The sequence below is a fragment of the Protopterus annectens genome, chromosome 10.part0 (genome assembly GCF_019279795.1).
Source record: "Protopterus annectens isolate FY-2018-M chromosome 10.part0, PAN1.0, whole genome shotgun sequence".
Classification (NCBI taxonomy): Eukaryota; Metazoa; Chordata; order Ceratodontiformes; family Protopteridae; genus Protopterus; species Protopterus annectens.
In genome coordinates this window covers 1,555,772,231-1,555,796,053 of record NC_056744.1, presented here as the reverse complement: position 1 = coordinate 1,555,796,053, position 23,823 = coordinate 1,555,772,231, and the positions used below count along the sequence as shown (strand labels likewise).

The following is a 23,823-nucleotide window of genomic DNA, read 5'->3' as shown; positions in this document are numbered from 1 at the left end:
TTTCTGCCTATCTGTCATGCTTATCTGAAGTTTGAATTTATAGAAACATGCAAACATTTTATAAGTAAAGATCTCTCTCTCTCTCTCTCTCTATATATATATATATATGGATATCCTTATATAAGATAGAAACCTGAACAACTATTTTTGCAAGCTGAAAATAACCAAAGTTCATTAAAGTCACTTTACTTTTATACTTTCCCTTTGATAAGGTGCTTATAGTTTCCATCAGTTTTGTCATTCTCTGTTTTTATACGTTTCTTAGTAATATCTCACTAGAAGCAGGAAGAGCTATGTGTTATTAGGTATTCATATTTTGTGTCAAATAGATGTCGAGATATTTAGCTCTATGGTGCTTCTTTCCAAGGGTCTTTGTTCCTATTTACAATGCCTGCAAGCTGAATAGGTCTGACCCTACATCAACAGCATCTCCTTCTATATTCTGTTGACATGGTTGTTTAAATATTCAGCCTTGCACATGACATCATCCAAGGGCAACTGCAAGATGATTTACAACAACTAAACAAGCAGCTATGTTCAAAAAAAATTTCTACTCAACCCTAAAAAACAAAAGCCATACTGTTTGGCACAAAGAAAAGATTTACTAAAGCTCCAAGTTCTTTCTGTGTTAAGGACCAGGGCAACAATCTGATTTAACAACATTACTTCATTTAGATATTTTGACATTTGGCTTGACCAGTCCCACATTCAGAAGCTTAGATCCAAAATCAAATATTTGTTATTCAGGGTCCAACAGATACCACAATTTTTCTCATAACCAGCAAGGACGGCCATCAGGATAGATATCCTGCATGTACTCCCCGGGCTCGGACATTACTACAACCCTCAATAAAGACAACTGGTTACTAATACATGATACCGCCAACCTCCTTCTGGACTCTTTTTCATTCAAACTCCTAAATCATGCCTCCCCCACAATGAAACTGATTGATTGATTGATTGATTGATTGATTGATTCCAACCCTAACTCCAATATTAGAACTAGGCCAATGATGAACTTACTTTTTTTTTACCCTTTCACTAAACTACATTCCTCAGACCATAGCTTCTTTACATGCTCTCAAATGTGGCAGTTACTACCACAGTATCTAACTGAAGTCATAGAATAAAAAAAATCAGATCTCAGTTCAAACAGAACCCAACCGAACAAATTAAGCACAGACTTCAGAACTCAGTTCATATTGCTTAACTCTGTAGGTTTGTACAATTATAAATCATTTCATACTATGCCTTTGGTACTTGTTACCATAACATAAACAAAACACTTAACACCATACACTTTTCTCCAATTAGACAGCCCTAAGATGTCCTGGACACTTGTTATTCTACCTCAGATCCCCAGAGACTGCTACACTACCTCTGATATCTTATTTAGGGACCTACTACGCTACCTCCAATCCCTTATTTAGGGACCTACTGTGCTACCTCTGATCCCTTATTTAGGCATTTGCTGCACTACTACTGATACCTTACTTAGGGACCTGCTGTGCTACCTCTGATTCTTATTTAGGGACCTGCTGTGCTACCTCTGATTTTTACTTATGGACCAACTACGCTACCTCACATCCCTTATTTAGGGGCTTGCTGCACTACCTCTGATCCCTTACTTAGGGACTTGCTGCGCTACCTCTGATCCTTACTTACAGACCTACTATGCTACATCAGATCCCTTATTTAGCGACCTGCTGCTCTACCTCTGATCCCTTATTTAGGAACCTGCTGCACTAACTCTGATCTGTTATTTAAGGATCTGCTGTGCTACCTCAGATCTCTTATTTAGAGACCAGCTGCTCTACCTCTGATCCCTTATTTAGGCACCTGCTGTACTACTGTCAATCCCTTATTTAGGGACCTGCTGTGCTACCTCCAATCATTACTTATGGACCAACTACGCTACCTCACATCCCTTATTTAGGGACTTGCTGCACTACCTCTGATCCCTTACTTAGGGACCTGCTGCGCTACCTCTGATCCTTACTTACAGACCTACTTTGCTACCTCAGATCCCTTATTTAGGGACCTTCTGTTCTATGTCTGATCCCTTATTTAGGAAACTGCTGCACTAACTCTGATCTGTTATTTAGGGATTTGCTGCACTACCTCCGATCTCTTGTTTAGGGACCTGTTGCCCTACTTCTGATTCCTTATTTGAAGAACTGATACGTATATTCTTTTACTGCACGTTAATAATTTTTGGGAGCACTGTCTGGTTAACTGACTTGCTCAAAGGTACACAGTAGGCAAATGGAGGTACAAAGAATCAAACTTTGTACCTTTGGCTACAGAAAGTGCCTCATTAAGAGCTTAGAGCCTTAATTCACTGCAATAACTACCAGACCTTCAATCACACCTTCATTTTTTAATAAATTACTGAAAGATAAAAGTCATTGATATTTACAGTCAGGCAATAATGCTAGTCATTGGAATTTCATAGTTTTTATTGCTCAAAAATTTTGCATTGATTCAAAGCCACTTTTTCTTTTAATGTTTTAAGTGAATTAAAGTATTCTGCCTCTTATCTATCTCTGATTTAGCTCATGTTTACGCAATGTCCCTCACTGACTTTTTTTCTGGTAAATCACAGAAAATTGCAGTTAGTCAGTAACAGCAGTCATTGCAGTTTCACAGTTTCTGATGTTCAGAAAACACATGCCCATGCTTTGAGAGAATAACAAATTGCTTCCCATAGTCAAAAGTACAGAATCTGCTACCTTTCACCTGTTTGCCTATTGTGTGATTTTGAGCAAATCATTTAGTCAGTGGTTCTTGGTCAATCTGTAAAGGTATACTTTCTCAAGTGGGTTTACCTGTTTAAGAAATACATAAAATAGAACAAAAAATGTGTCCCTTTTGTCTTCCCCTCATTATTTTTAGCTTTGTGCAGAATTCTTGATTAGGAAAAACTGAAAGGTATTTTGCTCTGTTTCTTGTGAAATGTGTAGCTTTATGACAAACTGTTGCACTAAAATGACAGACAGGTGGCCTTCAAGGTTGTATCCTTCAGAAAATGCTTGCTGATGCAAATTTGTTATTCTAACAACTTTCTAAGTATATAAGATAAATATCTAAAATATGTTCCTGATTTTGTACCTCTGTTTCTGATTCTTGAGCTAAGAAATTGGTTGCTGTGTGACTCACCTAATCATACTGCTCCTTGGCTGAGTCTGAAAAAGGTTTGTGTTTACCTACCCTGTCCTGGGTTAACAATTGCAAATAAGTGACTTGCTCAATGACACAGCAGACAATTGGAAGCTGATGGAATCAATTTGTGAAGTACAGGAAGGCAAAAAAAAACTTAATATATTTATTGCCTTATAGCTTTACATTTATTTTACTTGTTTGTTGTTCAGGTTAGTCCCAATAGGCCAATGTCCTTTTTTCATGGGAGACTTGAGGTAGTATTATACTGATTTGGGGAATGCCCAGTGTTCAATTTTCCAATAAATACCATGAGATTTTTTACATCCACTTAAGCTACCAGCACCACAGGGAGATGGAAACTCAGTTTTAACACCTCATCTGAAGGAAAGCATACTCAGTAGAACACTGCCTCCCTTATGCTGCATTGCAATGGCAATATCAAGAACCTGATATAGGAATACAACCCACAGCATCCTGATCCTCTAGCACTAAAGGTGAGTGTGCTAAATACTGAGTCAATGACACTGCTGAGCAATCCTGTATGCTGTGACTGCTGTTAATTCTTTGTGTGTGTGTGTGTGTGTGTGTGTGTGTGTGTGTGTGTGTGTGTGTGTGTGTGTGTGTGTGCATGTGCATGTGTCTGATTGGACATCTGGTAGTGACCACTGGTGATTTTACTGGGGATAAACAACATCATCATCATCATCATTAATTATTTGCACATTTCTCAGTGACTACATTTCATATTGTTCAAATTTATTAGGGACTTTTTAGTTGTTTAGATTAAAAGACATGCTTAATTAGTACCTATGTACATATCTAGCTCTTACTGTGTATGCATACACACACACACACTATATATATATATATATATATATATATATATATATATATATATATATATATATATATATAGATTCATAGGTTCATAGGTAGATACTAGGCTATCTGCCCTAGGGCATTTATAAGCCTAGCCAGAGTGTATTTGGCTTCCGCCTCCCTATTAGATTAGCCTACTGTGCCTCTGTAAAGTAGGTCACAGAAGGTACCCTTTTAAGATGAGTTTACTGTGCCACTGTCTAGCAGGGACACTGGGGAGATCCCAGGGGTTAATTTGCGATTTCCCATCCACGCGTCCAAATTTCGCTTGAAGAGGGTCAGCGAGGGGCTATGTCTAACATGAGTTGGGATTCTATTCCAGAGTGAGGGGAGCCTCTGGGAAATGAAACTGTCCCTCCAGCATGTCCTATTTATTTTTGTGCTGAGGTTTAGGTCCCTGGAGTGTGTAGCTCTAAGGGACTTGGATTTTTTGAGGTGGAGCATGTCCATTAATTCTGGGTTTGACATGGCTTTGTACGTCAGGCATAGATTGCCTCTGAGTAGGCAGTAAGCAACTGAGTAGAGCTGGAGTTTCTTTAGTCGAGCTGCATAGGACATCTGTTTGTAGCCCATGATCCACTTGGTGAGGTACTTTTGGGGTCTCTCCAGTTGCTGCAGGTGTCGGGTAAGGTACATCGCAAAAGGGGCATTGTATTCAATTATGGGCCTGATGAGTGATGAGTAGAGGGGCACAATGACCTCTCTTGATCTAGATGCGAACCCTTTCGTGATAAGGTGGGCTATATAGAAGGCCTTTCTAACCACTTTGGCAACATGATTATCAAAGGAGAGATTACTATCTACGTTGGTCCCCAAATCTCTAATTACTTCTTCCAGATTAATGGATTACCACCTATGTGGTAATTTGTGGGCACCTTGTTTTTCCCAAAGGGGATGACTATGCACTTTTTAGCATTTAGCTTGAGGCCGTGGCTCTGGCACCAAGCATCTGTCTCTGTGAGACCCTTTTGGAGGATGCTTGTGTCAGCAGGAGATTCAATTATGGCCCCCAGTTTGCAGTCATCTGCGAACTTTGTCAGCCATCATCCCCCTGTGTTAGCCTGAACCTCAGAGAAGTATATACCGAACAAGAGAGGTCCCAGAACTGAGCCCTGTGGGACGCCACTTGTAACTGGTTTGGATTCGGACATGGCACCTGCGATTCTGACCATGTGGGTTCTATCTCTGAGCCAGTTTGCAACCCATCTTGTGATATAGGGGTTGATATTTAAGCTGGTAAGCTTATTTATGATACCCAAGTGGGGTATTGTGTCGAATGCTTTTGCGAGGTCCAGGTAGGCTGTGTGGACTACCTTGCCCTCATCTATGGCTTTGGTAACTGTTTCAAAGAAATCAACTAGGTTTAAGAGGCAAGATCCGCCCTTAACAAAGCCAAATTGGGTAGGGTCCAGTGTCTGGAGGCTCCCAATGTCTTTGTTTATGAGTTCCATGATAATACGCTCCATAGCTTTACAGACCAGACTAGTCAGGCTTATGGGGCGATAGTTTCTGGGGTCCGTTGTGGCACCACCTTTGTGGAGTGGGACCACTGTAGCTGTACGCCATTCTTTGGGTACATATCCTGTAGTAAGGCTAAGTTTGAACAGTGACTTAATGTGAGGGTTCAGTTCTTCTTGGAGCTCATGTAAGACACAGCCTGGGACACCGTCCAGTCCCATAGATGCTGTGTTTTTTGCTTTGGAGAGGGCAGCTTTCACCTGTGCATCTGTGATGTCAGGGAGGTTACATTCAGTTGGGATATGCATTTGCTCCTTTGGGGGGGAAGGGGGGAGAGTTTGCACTGAATCTGTCTGCCAGGATGTTGGCTGTGTCTGTAGGTTCGGTATATTTTTTACCGTTATGCAACAATTCAGAGCATATCTGGGAGTTTCCGCCCATGTTCCTGACATAACTAAAGAAGGCCTTGTGATTATCTTTAGTGTCTAGGGCAATTTTTCTTTCGAAACTGGCCTTTGATGATTTTATAAGGGATCGAAGTTTCTTGCTAATACTGATCAGAGATGCCTTCCCTTTTTGGGATTTTGCTCTGTCATGTAGTAGCTTCCTCCTTCTGTTGTATAGCTTATTTATGGCTGGGTCCACCAGACCGGTCTCCTGTTTTTGGAGGAGTGAGTTTTGGTTTTATTTGGGATAGCACAATCCATGCATTCCTGCAGGTGCTCATAGAATGCATTTGTAAAGGATTCTGGATTGGGCTGTATTATCCTCTGGCCCAGGGGCTTTGAAGGATTCCACCTCAGTCTTGAGAAGTGCAAAGTTGGCTTTTGAGAAATTCTTTACAGTGATTTCCTTGGCTGGGGGTGGGGACGGGATATGGATGTCCAGGGAAATTTGTTTATGGTCTGATCTTACCAATGAGGGGTTTACCTCTGGTGTGGAACATAGAGTCCCCATGTTGGTGATGACCAGGTCCAATATGTTGTTCCCTCTTGTGGGAGCGGTGACCAGTTGTTCCATTGCATTAGAGTTTATAAATTCAAGGAAACATTGGGCGAGGTGTTTGGGCTTGAGTAGTTTTCCCAGTCAATGTTTGGGTAGTTTAAGTCACCCAATAACATAGTGTTTGGAGAGACCTTCATATTCTCCAGTGTTCTCAGGAATGCCAAGTGGGGTTCCTGTAATAGGGAGGGTGTTCTGTAGCAGGCTACAAACTGAAAGGCAGTTTTGCCCGCTGTTAGTTGCACATGGATGGTTTACGATGCTTCGTGCAGTGCCACTAACCTGGAGGTGTAGGTATCTTTGATGAATATAGATACTCCACCTCCTTTTATGCTTCGGTCCGAGTTTTGGGGCCGAAACGCATGGTATGAGTTATAACCTGGTAGTGCTGGGGTGCTCTCAGGAGCCTTGAATCAGGTTTCTGTTACTGCACAGACATCGATTTTCTCCATACTGAGGAGAGCCTCGACTGCGTGCATCTTGAGGTTTAGACTTCTGGCATTGAGTAGTATTACCTTTAGTATTTTTATCCTTGGGTTGTCTATGGAGGTGGGTTTGTCCTTTGAGCCTTGCCTAAAAAAGGCACTATGTGGGTGGCAAGAGCTTTGGCCAGTATACGAAAGCCTAAGGGTGACAGGTGCAAGCTGTCCCTAGCGAAACAAAGTGGCTTGTCGAGCATGTCATCCCAGGCTGACAGACACTGGATCCCCTTTGAATGACACCAATACTTTAGCCAATTGTTGAAACTGATCAATTTGTCTTTATACTGTGGCATCATTCTTGGTGAGGGCAAGATGCTACTCAAGGTCAGGGTCATACCAGCCTGGGCAACATGGTCAGAGAGCTCCTCTATGTCTCTTTTCATGTAGTCCAGGGAGGTACATCTCAGGTCATTCACACCAGCATGGACAATGACAGAGTCATACTTGTACTTGCTTTGGAGTGACCTGAGTGCTTGCATTATGTGGCGGATCCTGGCACCCGACAGGCAGCTTACAGTGACCTTCTCCTTGTTCAGTCTGGTGAGTGGGACGTCAGTGTGCCGGACAATAGAGTCCCCTATAACAAGTGTATTTGGTGTGTTGTTTGGCCTTAAGGGCTGTGGTTGTGAGGCACACTGATTTTGTGAGATATGTGATTCATGGGTATTGTTGAGGGGTGGCTGTTGCTTGGATATCTGCTTAGGAGGTCTTTGCTGTTTAGGCAGATTTTTATTTAGAGCCTCTGAGTATGTTTTTGTGTGTTTATGTGTTGGGTATGCAAATGCAATAGGTCTGTGTGAGACTGGATTTGTGGTCTGGGTGGTTACCTTTTCCTCCTGACTGACTGTGCCAGTCTTGGGTTGAGAGAGCTCTTCCTCCAGTTTGGCTGTGTAACTGCATCTTTCACATGTATTAGAGTTTGTTGGAAGGAGGAGAGGGTTGTCTGTGTACATAAGGCAATTGTAACTGCCTCAAAATTCCCAGATTCACCAGCTGGACTGGAGAGTAGCCTTGAAACTGACCCTTGGACATACCAGATTAGTATAGGGAACTGTTTTTTTTACTGATCAGATGATTAGGAAAGGGAACTGATTTTTCACTTGATCAGGAAGGACCAATCGGGAGTCTAATACTTATGAGAAGTCGAGGAGGGTGTAGTACTTTAGTTAGTTAGCATTTCCTTATAAGAGCTGAGCAAGTGCAGGGCTTTAGAAAGAGAATAGAGTGATTACTTTGAGAGTTTGAACAGTTCTAAGGGAAAAAATGAAGAGCAGACTTTGTGGAGCCTGGAATAGTTTAAGCCTGTTTAGGCGGCGCTGCCCAACGCTGCTCAGTGCGCAAAACCGCGCAAAAAGAAAGTTGTAGGATTTTAAGAGAGAGAGAGAGAGAGATCAAGGAGTTTAGAACTGACCCAAAATGGCCAATAAAACTACAGCTTCTAGGTAGTAACCACTCCTCCAGGGACAGGCAGGCTGTTCAGTGTTAACCACTCCCACTGGTGAACACAGAGACTTCCCTTTAGCCCAAGCAAGCACTGGCCTTCTAGAAACTTCCAAGCAGTTCAGAACAGCAAATCTGTAACTGAACTTTCTTAACTTTCAGAAAGTGGGAAAAAAGCAAGCTTTTTTTTTTCTTTTTGTTGTAGTTTAAAGGTAGCAGAGATACACAAGCAGCAAAATAATCACAACAGTGCAATACATGACCCCACACTTGAGTGCTAGGCCAAAATCAGGTAAAATGCAGTTTTTAGAGAAAAAAACATTTTTAAATTAATTGCAACACAGGAAATGCAGTAAACAGGCTCTAGATATGTTCCAAGTACTGCTACTGTTACAGATATAAACTTTAGCAAACTGGAAAATGCCAAAAAGTAGGCGGCAAAGCAGTAAAACTTAACAAAAAAATCAGAAGAAAATACTTAAAATCAAAAATGTGGCTCCTTTTCTTCTCTCAGCATTTTCTCCCCTTGGTAGGTGCTTCAGCAACAACTAGCAAGCCTGAAAAAATGCCAAAACCATGAGGCAGCCTGGTTTTAAGAGAGGCAGATCAAGGAGTTTAGAATTGACCCAAAATGGCCAATAAAACTACAGCTTCTAGGTAGTAACCACTCCTCCAGGGACAGGCAGGCTGATCAATTTAACCACTCCCACTGGTGAATACAGAGACTTCCCTTTAGCCCAAGCAAACACTGGCCTAAGCAAGCACTGGCCTTCTAGAAACTTCCAAACAGTTCAGAAAAGCAAATTTGTAACTGAACTTTCTTAGCTTTTAGAAAGTGGGAAAAAAGCAAGATTTTTTTTTCTTTTTGTTGCAGTTTAAAGGTAGCAGAGATACACAAGCAGCAAAGTAATCACAACAGTGCAATAAATGACCCCACACTTGAGTGCTAGGTCAAAATCAGGTAAAATGCAGTTTTTAGAGAAAAAAACAATTTTAAATTAAGTGCAACATTACACACACACACACACACACACACACACACACACACACACACACACACACACACACACACACACACACACACACACACACACACACACAAACACTGTATGTTTATTGCTGCTATTTGGCTTGGGTCATTACTGAAAATGGGCCAATGTCTAGGAACAATTAATTTAACCATTTAACTAAGGAAGTAAAATAAATTAATTTGCAGTCTTCATACCTGGATAGGGAAACAGGGACTTTTCTTGGCACAACTTGCCTCACAATCCATCCCATCACTGAAGGTCCGAACACTTGCTGTCTGGGGTGTGAAGTCAATGTCATGGTCAATCCACTGACCCCAGTCCACGAATGCATGATTGTCCTGTAGATCTGCTGGTATTACTGTTGTATTCAAGATCATATTAGAAATATGTCGTACCTGTGAACGACATTTTTTTTAATAAAAAAGGATTTTAGTCTTTCATCATTTGCACATATTTACAAACACAAAACAATATAAATGAAAAAGCTCTTAAAACTCATGACCCCCTATGTGAACCAAGTCAGCCCATTTATTCTGCCGGACAGTAGTGAAACAACCATGGGTCAGGGATACATCCTTAAATCCCTCTCATTCATGGCTGTGTATCCTAATCAGCCCATCAGTGCAGTGTTGAGTGACATGAAGGGGCTTCTTGCTTGTCCTACAAAGTGATTTACCCATACCCAGTGGAGCTCTCACTTCTCTCACAGTGACTTGCTGGTACTTCCCTGCATGCTGCTTGTCACAGGAAGCAAGTCTGCACTCTGACTTCCCTGGCTTATAGCAGCATGTACTCAATATCCCTGGACTGTGCAGGTGCAACAACTATTGCTGTCTCTACACATCACCAATCAGCCATCCAGAACCACCTCTCACCCCCCTCCGGATCAGTGAGCCGAAAATGGACACTCACTCCCATCCTCCGTTACACTTCTCTTCCAGTGTCTGAACCTCTAATCAAACTCAGTTCATCAGGGCATAGTTAGGGCTTTAGCCGTCAATGCCACAGAAATGGGCTCACAAATTTGTTTACAATTAAAAACAGGAATGTTATTTTTATGTTGTGCCTTTCATTCAAACACTCACCTATATGCATGTACAGAAATATGTGCCTTATTACTTATAATAAGTAAAGCTCATTTAATGATAAAATATTTTAGTAAAGCTTGCTCATACCTCTCAACCTCCAGGAAATATGGAAAAAGCATAAAATAATGGGGGGACAAAGGCCCATAAAGTAGGGATAGATTTTAAATATTGTTCTTATAAACTTTGAAAGTTTCTAGAATAACAGGACTTGTATTCATGCCTCTCAACCTCTTACTGGAATAAAGCTGGACAAATTCTGACAAAATGGGGGGACAAAGCCCCAAAAATAGGGACACATTTTAAATATTGCTCTTATAAACTAAGAAAGTTGCTAGAATAACAGGATTTGTCTTACCATGCATTTTCTGAAGGATATGAAGTCTGAAACTCAATTGATTGTCATTATTTATTGACTTTAATCTTCAAATCATCACAATCATTTGTCAGAAATCCACAATTTGTATGAGGAACAGACGAAAAATATGAGGCAAAAATCTGGGCAGTCTGCAAAAATCTGAACAGGTGAGAGGTATGCTTGTGTTAGCATACATTTTCTGAAGGATATAAAGTCTGAAACTCAAATGTATGTTATTATTTAATGATTTCAGTTCTCAGTAATTAGCCAGAAAACCACACATTTTATGAGGAACAGACTAAAAATATAAGGCAAAAATCTGGATAGCTGAGAGGTATGCACACACACACACACACACACACACACACACACACACACACACACACACACACACACACACACACACCATACCTCTCAACTATATCAAATTCCTTGGTATTTACCGGTTTCCAGAGCAAAATAATGGGGTGCCATGAATTCCCGAGTGGCCCCTTTAATTTCCAATTTTTTTTTAGATTATTTTATTTATTTTTTCTTTTGTATTTACCATTTTAAATTTATGGCTGATGTCACCACAGGGGCATGTGTGATGACATCAGCTACTTACTTGGTCAGAAAAACTATTTGGAGGGAAATAGGAATGTAACAGCAATGGCGGCAGATGTGCAGAGTCCACCCACATGTCCCACCCTCCAGGTAAGAAAAAACAATAGAACCATTTAGACGCTGTAAGTCCGTTGAGCAAGCTTCTGCTTAGTATAACTTTGACCCTTTTCAGACATTTTTATCTGATGTTAAATAAGTCTGTTTTTGCTGGCTAAAGGTACTGTTTAACTTTTTGTGCTGCAAGTAAGTTCATTAAGTTCAACTATTTGCTTTTAGTGCAAGTAAGTCAAGTCCATTATGTTTAACTATTTAAAAGAGGGCGGTGTGTGCTGTTAAGTTCAACTATCTGCTTTTACTGCAAGTCATTGTCAGTCAAGTTCGTTCCGTTCAACTTTCTGTGCAAGTCCATTCTGAGCCAAAGAGGAAGGTGTTTCGTTTGTGTGTTCAAGTAGATTTAAGTCAGATTTTTTGCTTTTATCTGTAAGTAAGTTGAACTATCTGTTTTGTAAGTCAAGTCCGTTCAGATGAGGACTTTGTAAGTCTGTTTGCTAGACCAAAGGCACTGTTTAACTTTTAACTGTAAGTTCCATTGAGATGAGGGCTTTGTAAGTTTGTTTTTCCTGGACCAGCTGTTAAACTTGCTAGACCAATTTAAGTAAGGGGTGTAACCATTTTTCCTGCAAGTAAGTTCTGTTTAGATGAGGGCTTTGTACGCCTGTTTTAACTTTAAGTAGTTTCCATGCATTTTAACTTGTTAAGGCAGGTGTGTGTGTGTGTGTGTGTGTGTGTGTGTGTGTGTGTGTGTGTGTGTGTGTGTGTCTTTAGATGAGGGCTTTGTAAGTTTGTTTTTGCTGGACCAAAGGTACTGTAAGTCCGTTTTGCTGGACCAAAGGTACTGTTTAACTTTTTTAACTGTAAGTAAGTTCAGATAAGGGCTTTGTAAGTCCATTTTTGCTGGACCAAAGGTACCATTCAAATGAGGGCTTTGTAAGTCCATTTTTGCCAGACCAATTGTTAAACCTGCTGGACCAATTTAAGCAGGGGATGTGTCCATTTTTGCTGCAAGTAAGTTCTCTACAGATGAGGGCTTTGTAAAGTCCATTTTAACTTTAAGTAGTTTCCGTACTGTTTAACTTGCTAAGGGAGGTGTGTGTGTTCAGATGAGGGCTTTGTAAGTCCATTTTTGCTGGACCACTGGTACTATTTAATGTGTGTGTGTGTGTGTGTGTGTGTGTGTGTGTGTGTGTGTGTGTGTGTGTGTGTGTGTGTGTGTGTGTGTATGTGTATGTGTGCATGAAATGCCCCAGATACATACAACTGGTGGTTAGTGTTACTCAGGCTCAAACCCTATACCTTCAGTACAAGGAGCAAGAGCCTGAATTCCCTACCCACATTACCACTTGTGTTCAGTGCTTGGCTCTTTGGTCTGTTCTGTTCCTCTTTAAAATGTGTGGTTTTCTAGCAAATTATTGAGAACTGAATTCACTAAATAATGATAGCCATTTAAGTTTCAGTCTTCCTATCTTTCAGGAATTTATTTTCTAAGATTATACAAGCAAATTTTAAACAAGACAATGCATTAGCTAAGCATATTTCAGAATATTCTAACCATGAATTCAAATTCTGGATTCTAGATCAGGTGGTAACCAATATGAGAGGGGGACCATTAGAAATAGAGCTTGAAAGAGTGGAATTAATATGGCAAATTCGATTATATGGATATAATACACCCGGATTGAATATGTGTTCTATAATGCCTATTTTAAAAATTAAAAATTTATGTAGATAAAAATATACGTATATAATTATTGAGATATACACATATACATATTTTGCATATTGTATTATTTTTGTAATGATTATGCAAGTAGGCATGTATTTGCACATGCATAGAAATTCAGTTTGAGAGATATATGCTAATATAGATATATAAGCTGCTTTAGATTATACGGCCAGTCTTTTTTACTGCCTTCTTTTACTGTTTTTTGATTGTCTTATTAATGCAATTTTAAATTTAAATTTATGTAATACTCAGGAATGTCTGATTATATTTTAACATATAGGGTAGAATATAAGTAGGATTTTTTATTAATATTGGAAGGCTTTTAAACTAATACTGAAAAGAATTTAAAGGAAAGGGATGAATATCACTTTAAATAAGTGTATCAGCTAAGCTAACTGTGCTACTATTTAAATGTTATTAATTAAATTGTAAAACATCTGAAGAAGTTAAGTATTGGCTTCGAACGAAAAGCGCTTCATAATAAAGTATCACAGCATTCAACTACGGCTGCCATGATTGTTTTTTGGATTTTGATATTTACTGATACTGTTGGATTATAGAAGTTTGAGTAGACTTTTATGATGGAAATGTTCTGAAATGGGCAGTTTTGTCAACATTGGTTCATGAAGTTTGTTTCATTGCTTACTGGAAAAATGTTCAAGCAATAAATTTAAAATGTGCTCTAACACATGTGATGTATTATACAAGGAATATAATTTAATACGATCAGGAAGGTGTATCAAAGAACACATGTATGTTTCATGTGCAAGGGGCCTATGATTTGAAAACACCCAAAGGTAATCTTTATCCGCCACTGGCCAGATGCAGTTTCTTTGAATGTGGGTTTCAATGATGTTTCATTGAATGTGTTTATTTTCGAGGGCAGAGAAGTTTTAATGCTAAGTCTATATTCATTGTGAGACTGTATTGCTTTGTTTAGCAGATGTCTTTCAGTGTTTGTATGATAAAATGTAAAATAAAAGTTTTAAATGAAATCCAAATAATAATTGTAGAAGTAAAGCAATATGTACATTACAGTGTTTATGGTAAATGGGATAAAATAGCCAAGTAATGGGACATTGAAATGGCTGCGGGGGGAGGGGCTGTGTATGGGGGGGCCTATTTGATCATGGTTTTGTGAGGGGGAAGGGCGGCAAACTCAGACAGCCATGGGCGGCACAAACTGTAGCTACGTCACTGATCAGTAGGCTATGGAGAATGTCTTTTGGAGGTCCTAGCAAACTATAATATACTTTTGCTAAGATTAGAATATTGCCTACCATTAAATGTCCTACTTTTACCACAAAAAACACATACTGCAAATCACCAAAACAAAATCTTAAGGTTCATCATCTTTTCCCTTCCCAGTGAACATCATTGCTACACATTTAAAAAAAAAAAGGTTACCATTTAATACAGGGTCTGGGACCATATTTTGGTTGTCTGTTCTTCAGTTTTCATTTGAAAGTTGGCATTCCACAATTCCACCAGAGTGGGTGGGGTTACATAATTATGTATGCAAATCTTATGTTAATTAGCATGCAGATTTGTACCTATTTTCATGGACCTTTGTCCAGATTTTTGATGTTTCCAGGTTGAGAGGTATGACACACACATACACACACACACACACACACACACACACACACACACACACACACACACACACACACACACACACACGCATGCACACAAACACACAATTTTTCCTTTACCTGACTCTATTCTTTATTCTTTTATTTGATTATACTAATTCACCTTTTAAAACTGATCTTGCTGGTTAATTTTACCTTTGTCTCTTAATATTGTCTTACTATGACTTTAAAAATTTACAGTTAGTTATTACACTTAAACAAATGTATAGTTCCTTCCCTTTATATTCCACTGCTCAATTATATCAGTATTTTATACTTGTGAATGCTTCTGGGTGTACCCCCATGGTGGCCATTCATCCTAGAGATCTTTGTCATGGGGTGAAGTCTCTTAAGGAGGTAAAATCAACCTTCCTTCCTTCTGGTATTACCCAAATAACATTTTTTTTATCTCCAGTAACTCTACTAACTTCTCACAGTTGACAAATTCATTCCCCTTTGAGGGTGAGAAGAAGGCTACTCCCAGGCCAGATGAGAACTCTATGGCCCATTCATTCTTTCCTTTGGATAAAGACTGATAAGCTCTTTCATACTGAGTGAGTTTTGAAAGATAGGGAGTGGTTCAGTGCAGACTTCATGTACAGTAGGTCCCTCCCTTACAGTCAAACACCTCCCTGTAAGTGGGTCTCTGTTGTTCATGGTATTAGATGTGCCTCTGCACGTGGTAAACAAACTATATAAATGTCAACCTCCTAGTATATATTATCACAATGAACCAGTTCAATGGTGTCCTTCTGTACCCTGGGTTGCTGCCCAGGATATGTAGTGGATTTAGTCACCTCTCTTCCTCACCCCCCCAGGGACATTAATCTCTCACTTCAATCTTCACCACCCACCTCTTCCAGAACCTAAGACCCAAGGTACCTTCTTGACAGTCTTGGCAGATGACTGAGAGTTATCCTTCTGTAGCACCCCCCCCCCCCTCAATTAGAGTACTGTATTTCATTGAGAGACTCATGCACAGCAAATTTCAGTTTCTGTCTGAGCTATTGTGTTATGATGCCTGTGATGTTATGAGGCAGTGCCATCTGTGCCAGAAAAAGTAGGAAGGCACACGTGTACATATGCCAGCATAGCTAGCTGGAGTTTTGTGAAGAATTTTATGTTATTTGATTATCACACTGATGTTTGAGTTAAAATATATTTTTAAAATTACAAACATGTATCAACAGTAGGTCCTGCTGGATAGAAAGAATGTATTCATGTATATTAGATTGTATTGTTGTAAGTGATCAAATGTGCATGTTTTATCACAGAACCCTGGAAGGGTGGAAAGTTTGAAATTGTGTTATAGCTTTCAGATGTTGCCACAGATCTTAGCAAAGCTGTGTGTGTGTGTGTGTGTGTGTGTGTGTGTGTGTGTGTGTGTGTGTGTGTGTGTGTGTGTGTGTGTGTGTGTGTATGTTGTACCAAAGGTAGGTGACTAAAGGTGATGTCATCCTGTAACAAGCATCTAGTTTCTTTGGAACTCTTGCAGCAGCACTTCAGAATCTAACAGGAAAGATTTCTAAAAGGATATATATCTCACATATCCACACAGACAAAGAGGGATATCACATGGCTTTTGCTGTGGTAAGACACTCAGCACACATCAGCTTGCCTTGCTTTAGGAAGTAGTCAGGGAAAAGTGATTCTTTAGTCAGTTAGGGACATTTAGTGAGAATAGTTTAGTATTGTTTTCTGCATTTGTGAGAACCTATCCAGCTGTATTATTTTTATATCTCTGTGGTTGAAAATCTGTTGTTTATTGTATTCAGTGTTCTGTTGTTTTCTGTTTTATTATTTATATTTTAATACCTTTCGTTGTAGCTGGTCCTTTGGAGAAATGTTTTAACATCTTGAGAGTACTTATGTTTGTTTTAGTGACACTATGGCCGCTCCTGAAAGCCTTGCTGCGTTGGTCACACTTTATCATTTGCATTAGTATTAATTTTACACAGTATAATTGGGTACCCTTTGTAAGAGCCTTAGGGTAGCCGACTGGTGGCAGCATGATTACCTTGAAGTCTGGGCAGAAAGGGACACAGCTAGTAAATCTATGCCAGCTTTTCCCAGGTGTGTATGTGTGTGTGTGAAACTCAAATATCCAAGTGTGTGTGTGTGTGTGTGTGTGTGTGTGTGTGTGTGTGTGTGTGTGTGTGTGTGTCAGCTACTGGGAACAGGGACACAGAGTTCCAAAGTGGACAGTGCAGAATTTTGTGTGAGTCTGGAAAGAGAAAGGGAGCCCAGTCCCAGGTCTGGAGCATGATCGCCATTTGCTCTTAAGGGATACTGTGTTTGGTGCAGGAAGCTGCATCTGCAAATACTGTGTGAATCCATCTTTCTGCTTAGTGACTGTCTCTCACCAGAGTCAGTGGTGAGGACTGAGTCTCCTTGACTGCTGGCCTGGAGTAGGCACCTGCCACATACTGATGGCGGTTGGGTGTGATATTAATTGAACTTCAGTAGCTGGTGGGCAGTTGTCACTGAAGGTGTGTGTACTCTCAGCAGCCACAAGGTAAGCATACAGAGTTTCATTTTCACAACAGTTTTATTTATTTTTGTTAGTTTAGTTTAGTCAGGGAAAGCAGGCATAGATGTCAGCAAAGGATTATAGCAAACTGACAAAGAACAAGTTGGCTAAGGTGCACAAAGGCAAAGGACTGTTGCACTCCAACCTTACTAAAGAGGAAATTATTTCAGCCTTGGTCACAGCTGCAGCATGGAGAAGCAGCCCAGGAGACAACCAGTCTGATTATAGGGATGTGCAGTCATCAGAAGCAGGACAGTTCACCTCTTCCTCAGAGAACTTCAAAATCAATCTGGAATTAAAGAGACTTGAACTGTAGGCCAAATATTTGTAAGTATAATCAGTGCAGGGACTGCGGCATTTGGAGGTCAAAGACAGATTGCCGCATTTGGAGGCTGAAGAAAAGGCAAAACATATGGAGTTAGAACCAGCAGAGAGAATGCAGCATTAGGAGGCTGAGGAAAATGAGAAACAGTGCCAACATGAGAGGGAGATGCTGACTCTTCAGCAGGGTCATGGATGTAATGGGGAAGGGAATAACCATATCCCAGAAGCAATAAAAGTCATTACATTTTTCCATTGTTTACAGAGAGGGATGATTTTGATAGTTTTATTCATGTATTTGAAAGGGTATATAAACAATATAATATTGACCAAGGGCTCTGGTATTTATTATTTATTTATTTACATTTGTTGACCAGGAGTGTCCGACTGGACGTAGGTCCATTTTCAGCAGAGGCCCGGGGAGAAAAGCTCCACAGTTAAAATAAACAGACAGTAGTTACATTGGATTACATAGCGATTAACAATTTGATTAACATAGCAATTAATTACAAAACATATTTACAGATGAAGAACATAGTACATCAGTAGACAACTAGAATCTTTATCTGTGAAGTACATAACAGACATTAACAAATGTTACAATAAGAAGGTCCTGCTGTATAATAAGTACTAGGCTTATGAGCATCTGAGCTTGCTATAATCAAGGTAGTTAGTGGGGTGGAAAGAAAGGTAGTGGTTGGATGGGGTGGGTGATATTAGAGTGGGAGTTGCAAGGGCATAGCCAGCATGTTTTTAGGTGTGCTTTTAATAAAGTTTTGAAGTGGGTGCATGATGGTATGGAGGCAATTGTGGGTGGGAGGGAGTTCCATAATTTGGCTATGGCGCAAGAGAATAGTGCTTCACCAGCAGAGTTACTGGCTTTAGTGATCTGCAAGTGATTTTTGTTGCTGGATCTTAGCGGTCTGGTGGTGCGATAGGGTTGGAGTAGATTCTGGAGGGATGGGACATTTAATGGATGGTTTACTAGTTTGTGGGCGAGTGAGAGTTGATACCATTGAAGGAGGTGAGGGGGTTCAAGCCAGCCCAGTTCAGCAAGTGAGAGACAATGGTGACTACGATAGGATGCCCCTGTGGCGAATTTGGCGATTTTGTTGTAGCAGGTCTCTAGCTTGTTTAGATCGCATTGCCTTAGATTGGTATATATTGGAGAGGCATAAAGTAGGGTGGAGATAAGGTGGGAATTTGCTATTGAAAGCTTTGCTGTTTTGGTAAGAAGTTGCTTATTTCTGTATACCGCTCCTAGTTTTTGTGGACTTTTTTTATGATCATGGATATGTGAATGTCAAATTTTAGTTTATTATCTATTTCCACTTGTAGCAATTTGGTGTGTTCAGTTGGGTATATAGTGGTGTTGTCTTTTGCTGTGATGTTAAAGTGAGAGTTGTTTTGAGTATGTTTGGTGGGTTGGAAGATGAGTAGTTTAGTTTTGTTTGGGTTGAGTATTAATTGGGCATTGGATAACCAAATTTCAACAGAGGAAAAGGCTTCATGTGTGACTTTTTGCAGTGTGGGTAGGGACTGGGCTGAGCAGATGATGGTTGAGTCATCTGCGTATTGTATGAGTGTGCCATGTTTGGTGGCAGAGGCTAGATTATTGGTGAAAACAGAGAAGAGTAGAGGTCCAAGGATGGATCCTTGGGGAACTCCTATGGATCCAAGTAGTTGGGGAAATATGTCATTCTGCCATACAACAGATTGCTGGCAGTCAGACAGGTAACTCTGAAACCAGTTGGTGACTGATTGAAAGAAGGATAGGTTATTGAGGACAGAGATGAGTTGTTTGTGTGGGACCATGTCAAATGCTTTAGATAGGTCTAGGAACGTAGCAGAGATGAGATAGCCATTGTTTTTATTTATTTATTTTTTTCAATAATAAGTCTTTATTGTTTTAACATTTTCCATACAAACTTAAACAAAACAAAAATATTAATACGTTCTAGCTATTATGTCTAATACAATCACAAAAACATATATACAATATTTATATGAATGCTTCCAAATGTAACATCAGATTGTACTAAAACATATGAAAAGAATTATAAATAGATCAGATATCTCAATCTTTTACTTATTAACAACTTTTTCCTTAAAGAATATATATGTCTCACACTACACTCGATCTCTATATATTATGCCAATATGATATTAAAAATTTGCTCCCATATCTTTGGATTATTGATATTTTTATTATGATCCTTCAAAAGTAGTTTGTGGGCTAATATGTGTCTTATTGCTAAAGTCCTAAAATTGTCCCATGACATTTGAGATGGATTTAACCAGTTTGTAACTATATAAAGTTTCATTAATAAAAAAATATTAATAAATATAGTGATTTGGGATCTAGGAAATTGTTTTGGAGGAATATGTAATATCATGAATTCCCATGAAAGTGTTGAACTTTGATATCCCATCTTTTGAAGTTGTAATTTTAAGGAATTCCAAAGTTTATAAATACATTTACAACTCCAGAACATATGAACAAGATCTGCTGCTTGATCTTTACAATATGGGCAGTTTGGAGATTTTTTAGGATTAAACTTGTGCAATCTGAGGCGTGTATAATAGGCGTTATTAAAAATCATAAGTTGAGTATACATTAATTTTTGAAAAGATATTGATTTTGTTGTTAGATTAATTGACTTCAGAAACTGCTTTTCTTCTGTAAGTGGCAGTTTATCCCTCCAATATTTTGATATAAGAACTGTATTCTGAAATTTAAGATCCTTTATTAGTTTATTAGTGGCTGCTATAAATTTGACGTCTTGTTGAAGAGTTTGCCACAAATTGAAACATTTTGTTATTTCCTCATCTTTAATTTTAAAGTAATCAAAGTAACTTATAGAGAGTTCTTTGATCTGCCTCAAAATAGTTAAATATGATTTGGGCAGATTCATTTCTTGTCTTATTGTATTAATGGACTCTTTTAAGTAGGGATATATAACACATAAGGTTAAATTCATCATAAGAGGAAAATTTTTAAGATTTATTAATTTATTATTAATTTTCAAGTTAGGATTTCTATGAAAAGGTTGGAAGACCATCATATGCTGCATAAGATTTAAGGATTCAAATAAATTTTGTAATGACGTTATATATAATTTAATGTGATCCATTATATCATATAATTTAAGCTTTTCCTTTTTTAAGAAAGGTACTGATTTGGGGTTAATATTCAAATTCAAAATGTGTTTATAGTTCAAAGTTACCCACATTGGTGACCATTTATTACTAAATATGTCATAACTGGCAATTCTTAAGATTCTGTTTGAGTTTATTATTAAATAGTAAGTTTCAAAATTTGGTAAATCCAATCCCCCTTTATTTTTTGGAGTCATCAATTTATCATATGATATCCTGGTCTTTTTTGGGTCCCAAATAAATTTAGCTGATTCCCTGTGAATTTGTCTAAAAAAAACCCTTGGAAATTAACACTTGAGCAGATCTAAATATATATAATAATCTGGGTAAAACATTCATTTTAATAATTGCAACTTTTGCTAATACAGGTAACTTTAAATTATTCCATCTCTTAAAATCAAATAGTATGTGATCCCAGACTAATTTAATGTTAGTGTTACAAAAATCCTTATCATCTGTAGAAAAGGTAATACCCAAGTATTTAATTTTATCTTCAGATTTTACCTGCCCCACCAATGGGAGAAGCGAAAAGGGTTTAGGAATTTTTAAAGGAAATATGCTTGTTTTTTTAAGATTCATTTTGTAATTAGATATTACTGCAAAGTCCTCCACTGCTTTCAGTAATTTTTCAGTGTCTGAAATTGGTGTTGTGCAGTATATATTAAGATTGTCTGCAAACGCCGCCATGGATACTTTTGTTCCATATAATATAGGGGCATTATGATATACATTCTGTTTAATATAGAAAAATAAAGGCTCTAGGTATATATTAAACAACAAAGGAGACAAAGGACAACCCTGTCGTGTTCCATTTTTAAGTTGTATTCTTTTAGAAAAACTTTTGTTGATATATAAAGTGGTGTAAGGATTAGTATATAAGATTTGCAACCATAAGATAAATTCCTGGGGTATATTAAAATATGGCAAAGTGTCAAACAAGAACTCTATATTAACCCTATCAAAAGCCTTTTGCGCATCAATTATGAGTGCATAAATATTTAAATTCTTTTGTTTAGCATAAGAGATTAATGAATGTAGTGTTAATGTATTGTCGCTTGTTTGTCTGACAGTTATAAAACCAGCTTGTTCACTAGAAATTATTTGATTCATTATTCTTTTCAAACTATTAGCCAAAATAGAAGTCAAAATTTTCATATCAACATTTAGAAGTGAAATTGGTCTATAATTATCAGGATTCTGGGTATCAGCATTTATTTTAGGTATAAGAATAGTTTTTGGTGTGTTAAAATGGAGATCATTAATTTTATTATTAATTATATAATTAAATACAATCAAGAGTATTTTACCAAGAATATCGCAGAAAGTTTTGTAGAATTCAGCAGTCAGGCCATCGGGCCCCGGTGCCTTGTATGATTTGAAGTCTTTAATTATATAAGTTATTTCTTCACCCGATATAGGTTTAATTAGGTCTTCTTGGGAAATATCATCTATTTTTGGGAAACTAATTTTCTGAAAAAATTCTTTATTAGACCTGTTTAAGGATAGATCCTTTTGATCAGCATAAATATCAGAGTATATTCTTTCAAAAACATTAACAATATCTTTGGTTTTAGAATATATTGTGTTGTCCAAATGTATTTCCGAGATTAAAGATGCTGTTTTTGATTGATTATTGATTCTAGCTAATGCCCTTGATGGTATTTGAATATGATTAGCATATCTCACTAACATTTTATGTTCATAAAATGTCAACCTATTATTTTGAATTAAGAAAAGATCTTTTTGACATTTGAATAATTCCGCCTCTGTTTGACTGTTGTAATTCTGAATCAACTCTTGGTCAAGTGAATTTATTTTAACTTCCAAATCTTGTGTCTCTCTAATATGCATTTTTTTTATAATATGAAGCTTTTTGCAAGAAGATCCCTCTTATTTGTGTCTTAACTGTTGCCCATTCTATATCAGGAGAATGTTGTGGTTTCTCCAACTTAACTAGTATGCTATTAAGAACGTCTGTAATTTTATGTATTATTTCTTCTTTATTTAATAGATTTGGGTTTAAAGACCAATTATAACCCCTGTGAGACAAATTATGTTTAGAATCTTTAAAAAACTTAATGACATTTTTGAATGGTCCGATAAATAACGCGCATGTATGAGAACTAATGGTTCAAAATGAGTCATTGTTTGTGAAATCAAAAAGAAGTCTATTCTCGACCACATTTTGTGACACGGTGAATAAAAAGTAAAATTGTTTGTATTGAAATGGTTGTTCAGATATTTAAAAGGGTCACATAGTTGAAAATCTTCTTTCAAATCATTTAGTGCGACCACCGCTTGCCTATTGAATGGCCTTTGTGGACAAGACCTATCCAACTTCGGATTCTGGTAGGAGTTCCAATCCCCTCCTATTATTATATAATAGTTATTATATTGGTTTAAAAGCGGGTAAAGTGATGCTATAAAACATTGTTGATTACTACATGGTACGTATACATTACAAAGTAAAATAGGTTTATCATGGAGAGTAGATGAGAGGGTAACAAAGCCCCACCTTCCTTCTTTATCTATTTTAGAGTCCAAAATCTTCCCTTGATATTGATTTTTAATAACTATAGCTACCCCTGCACTATTGGTCTTACCTTCTGAGTCTATAACTCTCTAATCCACTTCCTTTTCTTGATCTCTGCCCATTGATCATTAGTTAGGTGAGTTTCCTGAAGTAGTGTAAAACACGCCCCAGACTTCAAAAGTAAATGAAGAAATAATTTCCTCTTCTTTAAGCTCTGGAGCCCTTTTGTATTCCATGAGTCTATTTTCCACATTTTACTCTGTTATTCATTATTACAAACCTTTAAAAAGAAAATATTGAATGTACTCAGAGGCATTTTAAAGATATATATGGTTTGGAAGCATTCTTGAAATCCCATCC

The 23,823-nt window shown here is 38.2% G+C and overlaps 1 protein-coding gene across 1 annotated transcript in view; it reads right to left on the bottom strand.

Moving 5' to 3' along the window:
* LOC122813724 (eosinophil peroxidase-like) overlaps positions 1-23,823 on the bottom strand; it is a 341,523-nt gene that overhangs the window by 225,023 nt on the left and 92,677 nt on the right. Inside the window, exon 5 of the mRNA XM_044086190.1 lies at positions 9,649-9,849. Within this exon, the coding sequence (XP_043942125.1) occupies positions 9,649-9,849 (201 nt within the window). The remainder of the gene's footprint in view (positions 1-9,648; positions 9,850-23,823) is intronic.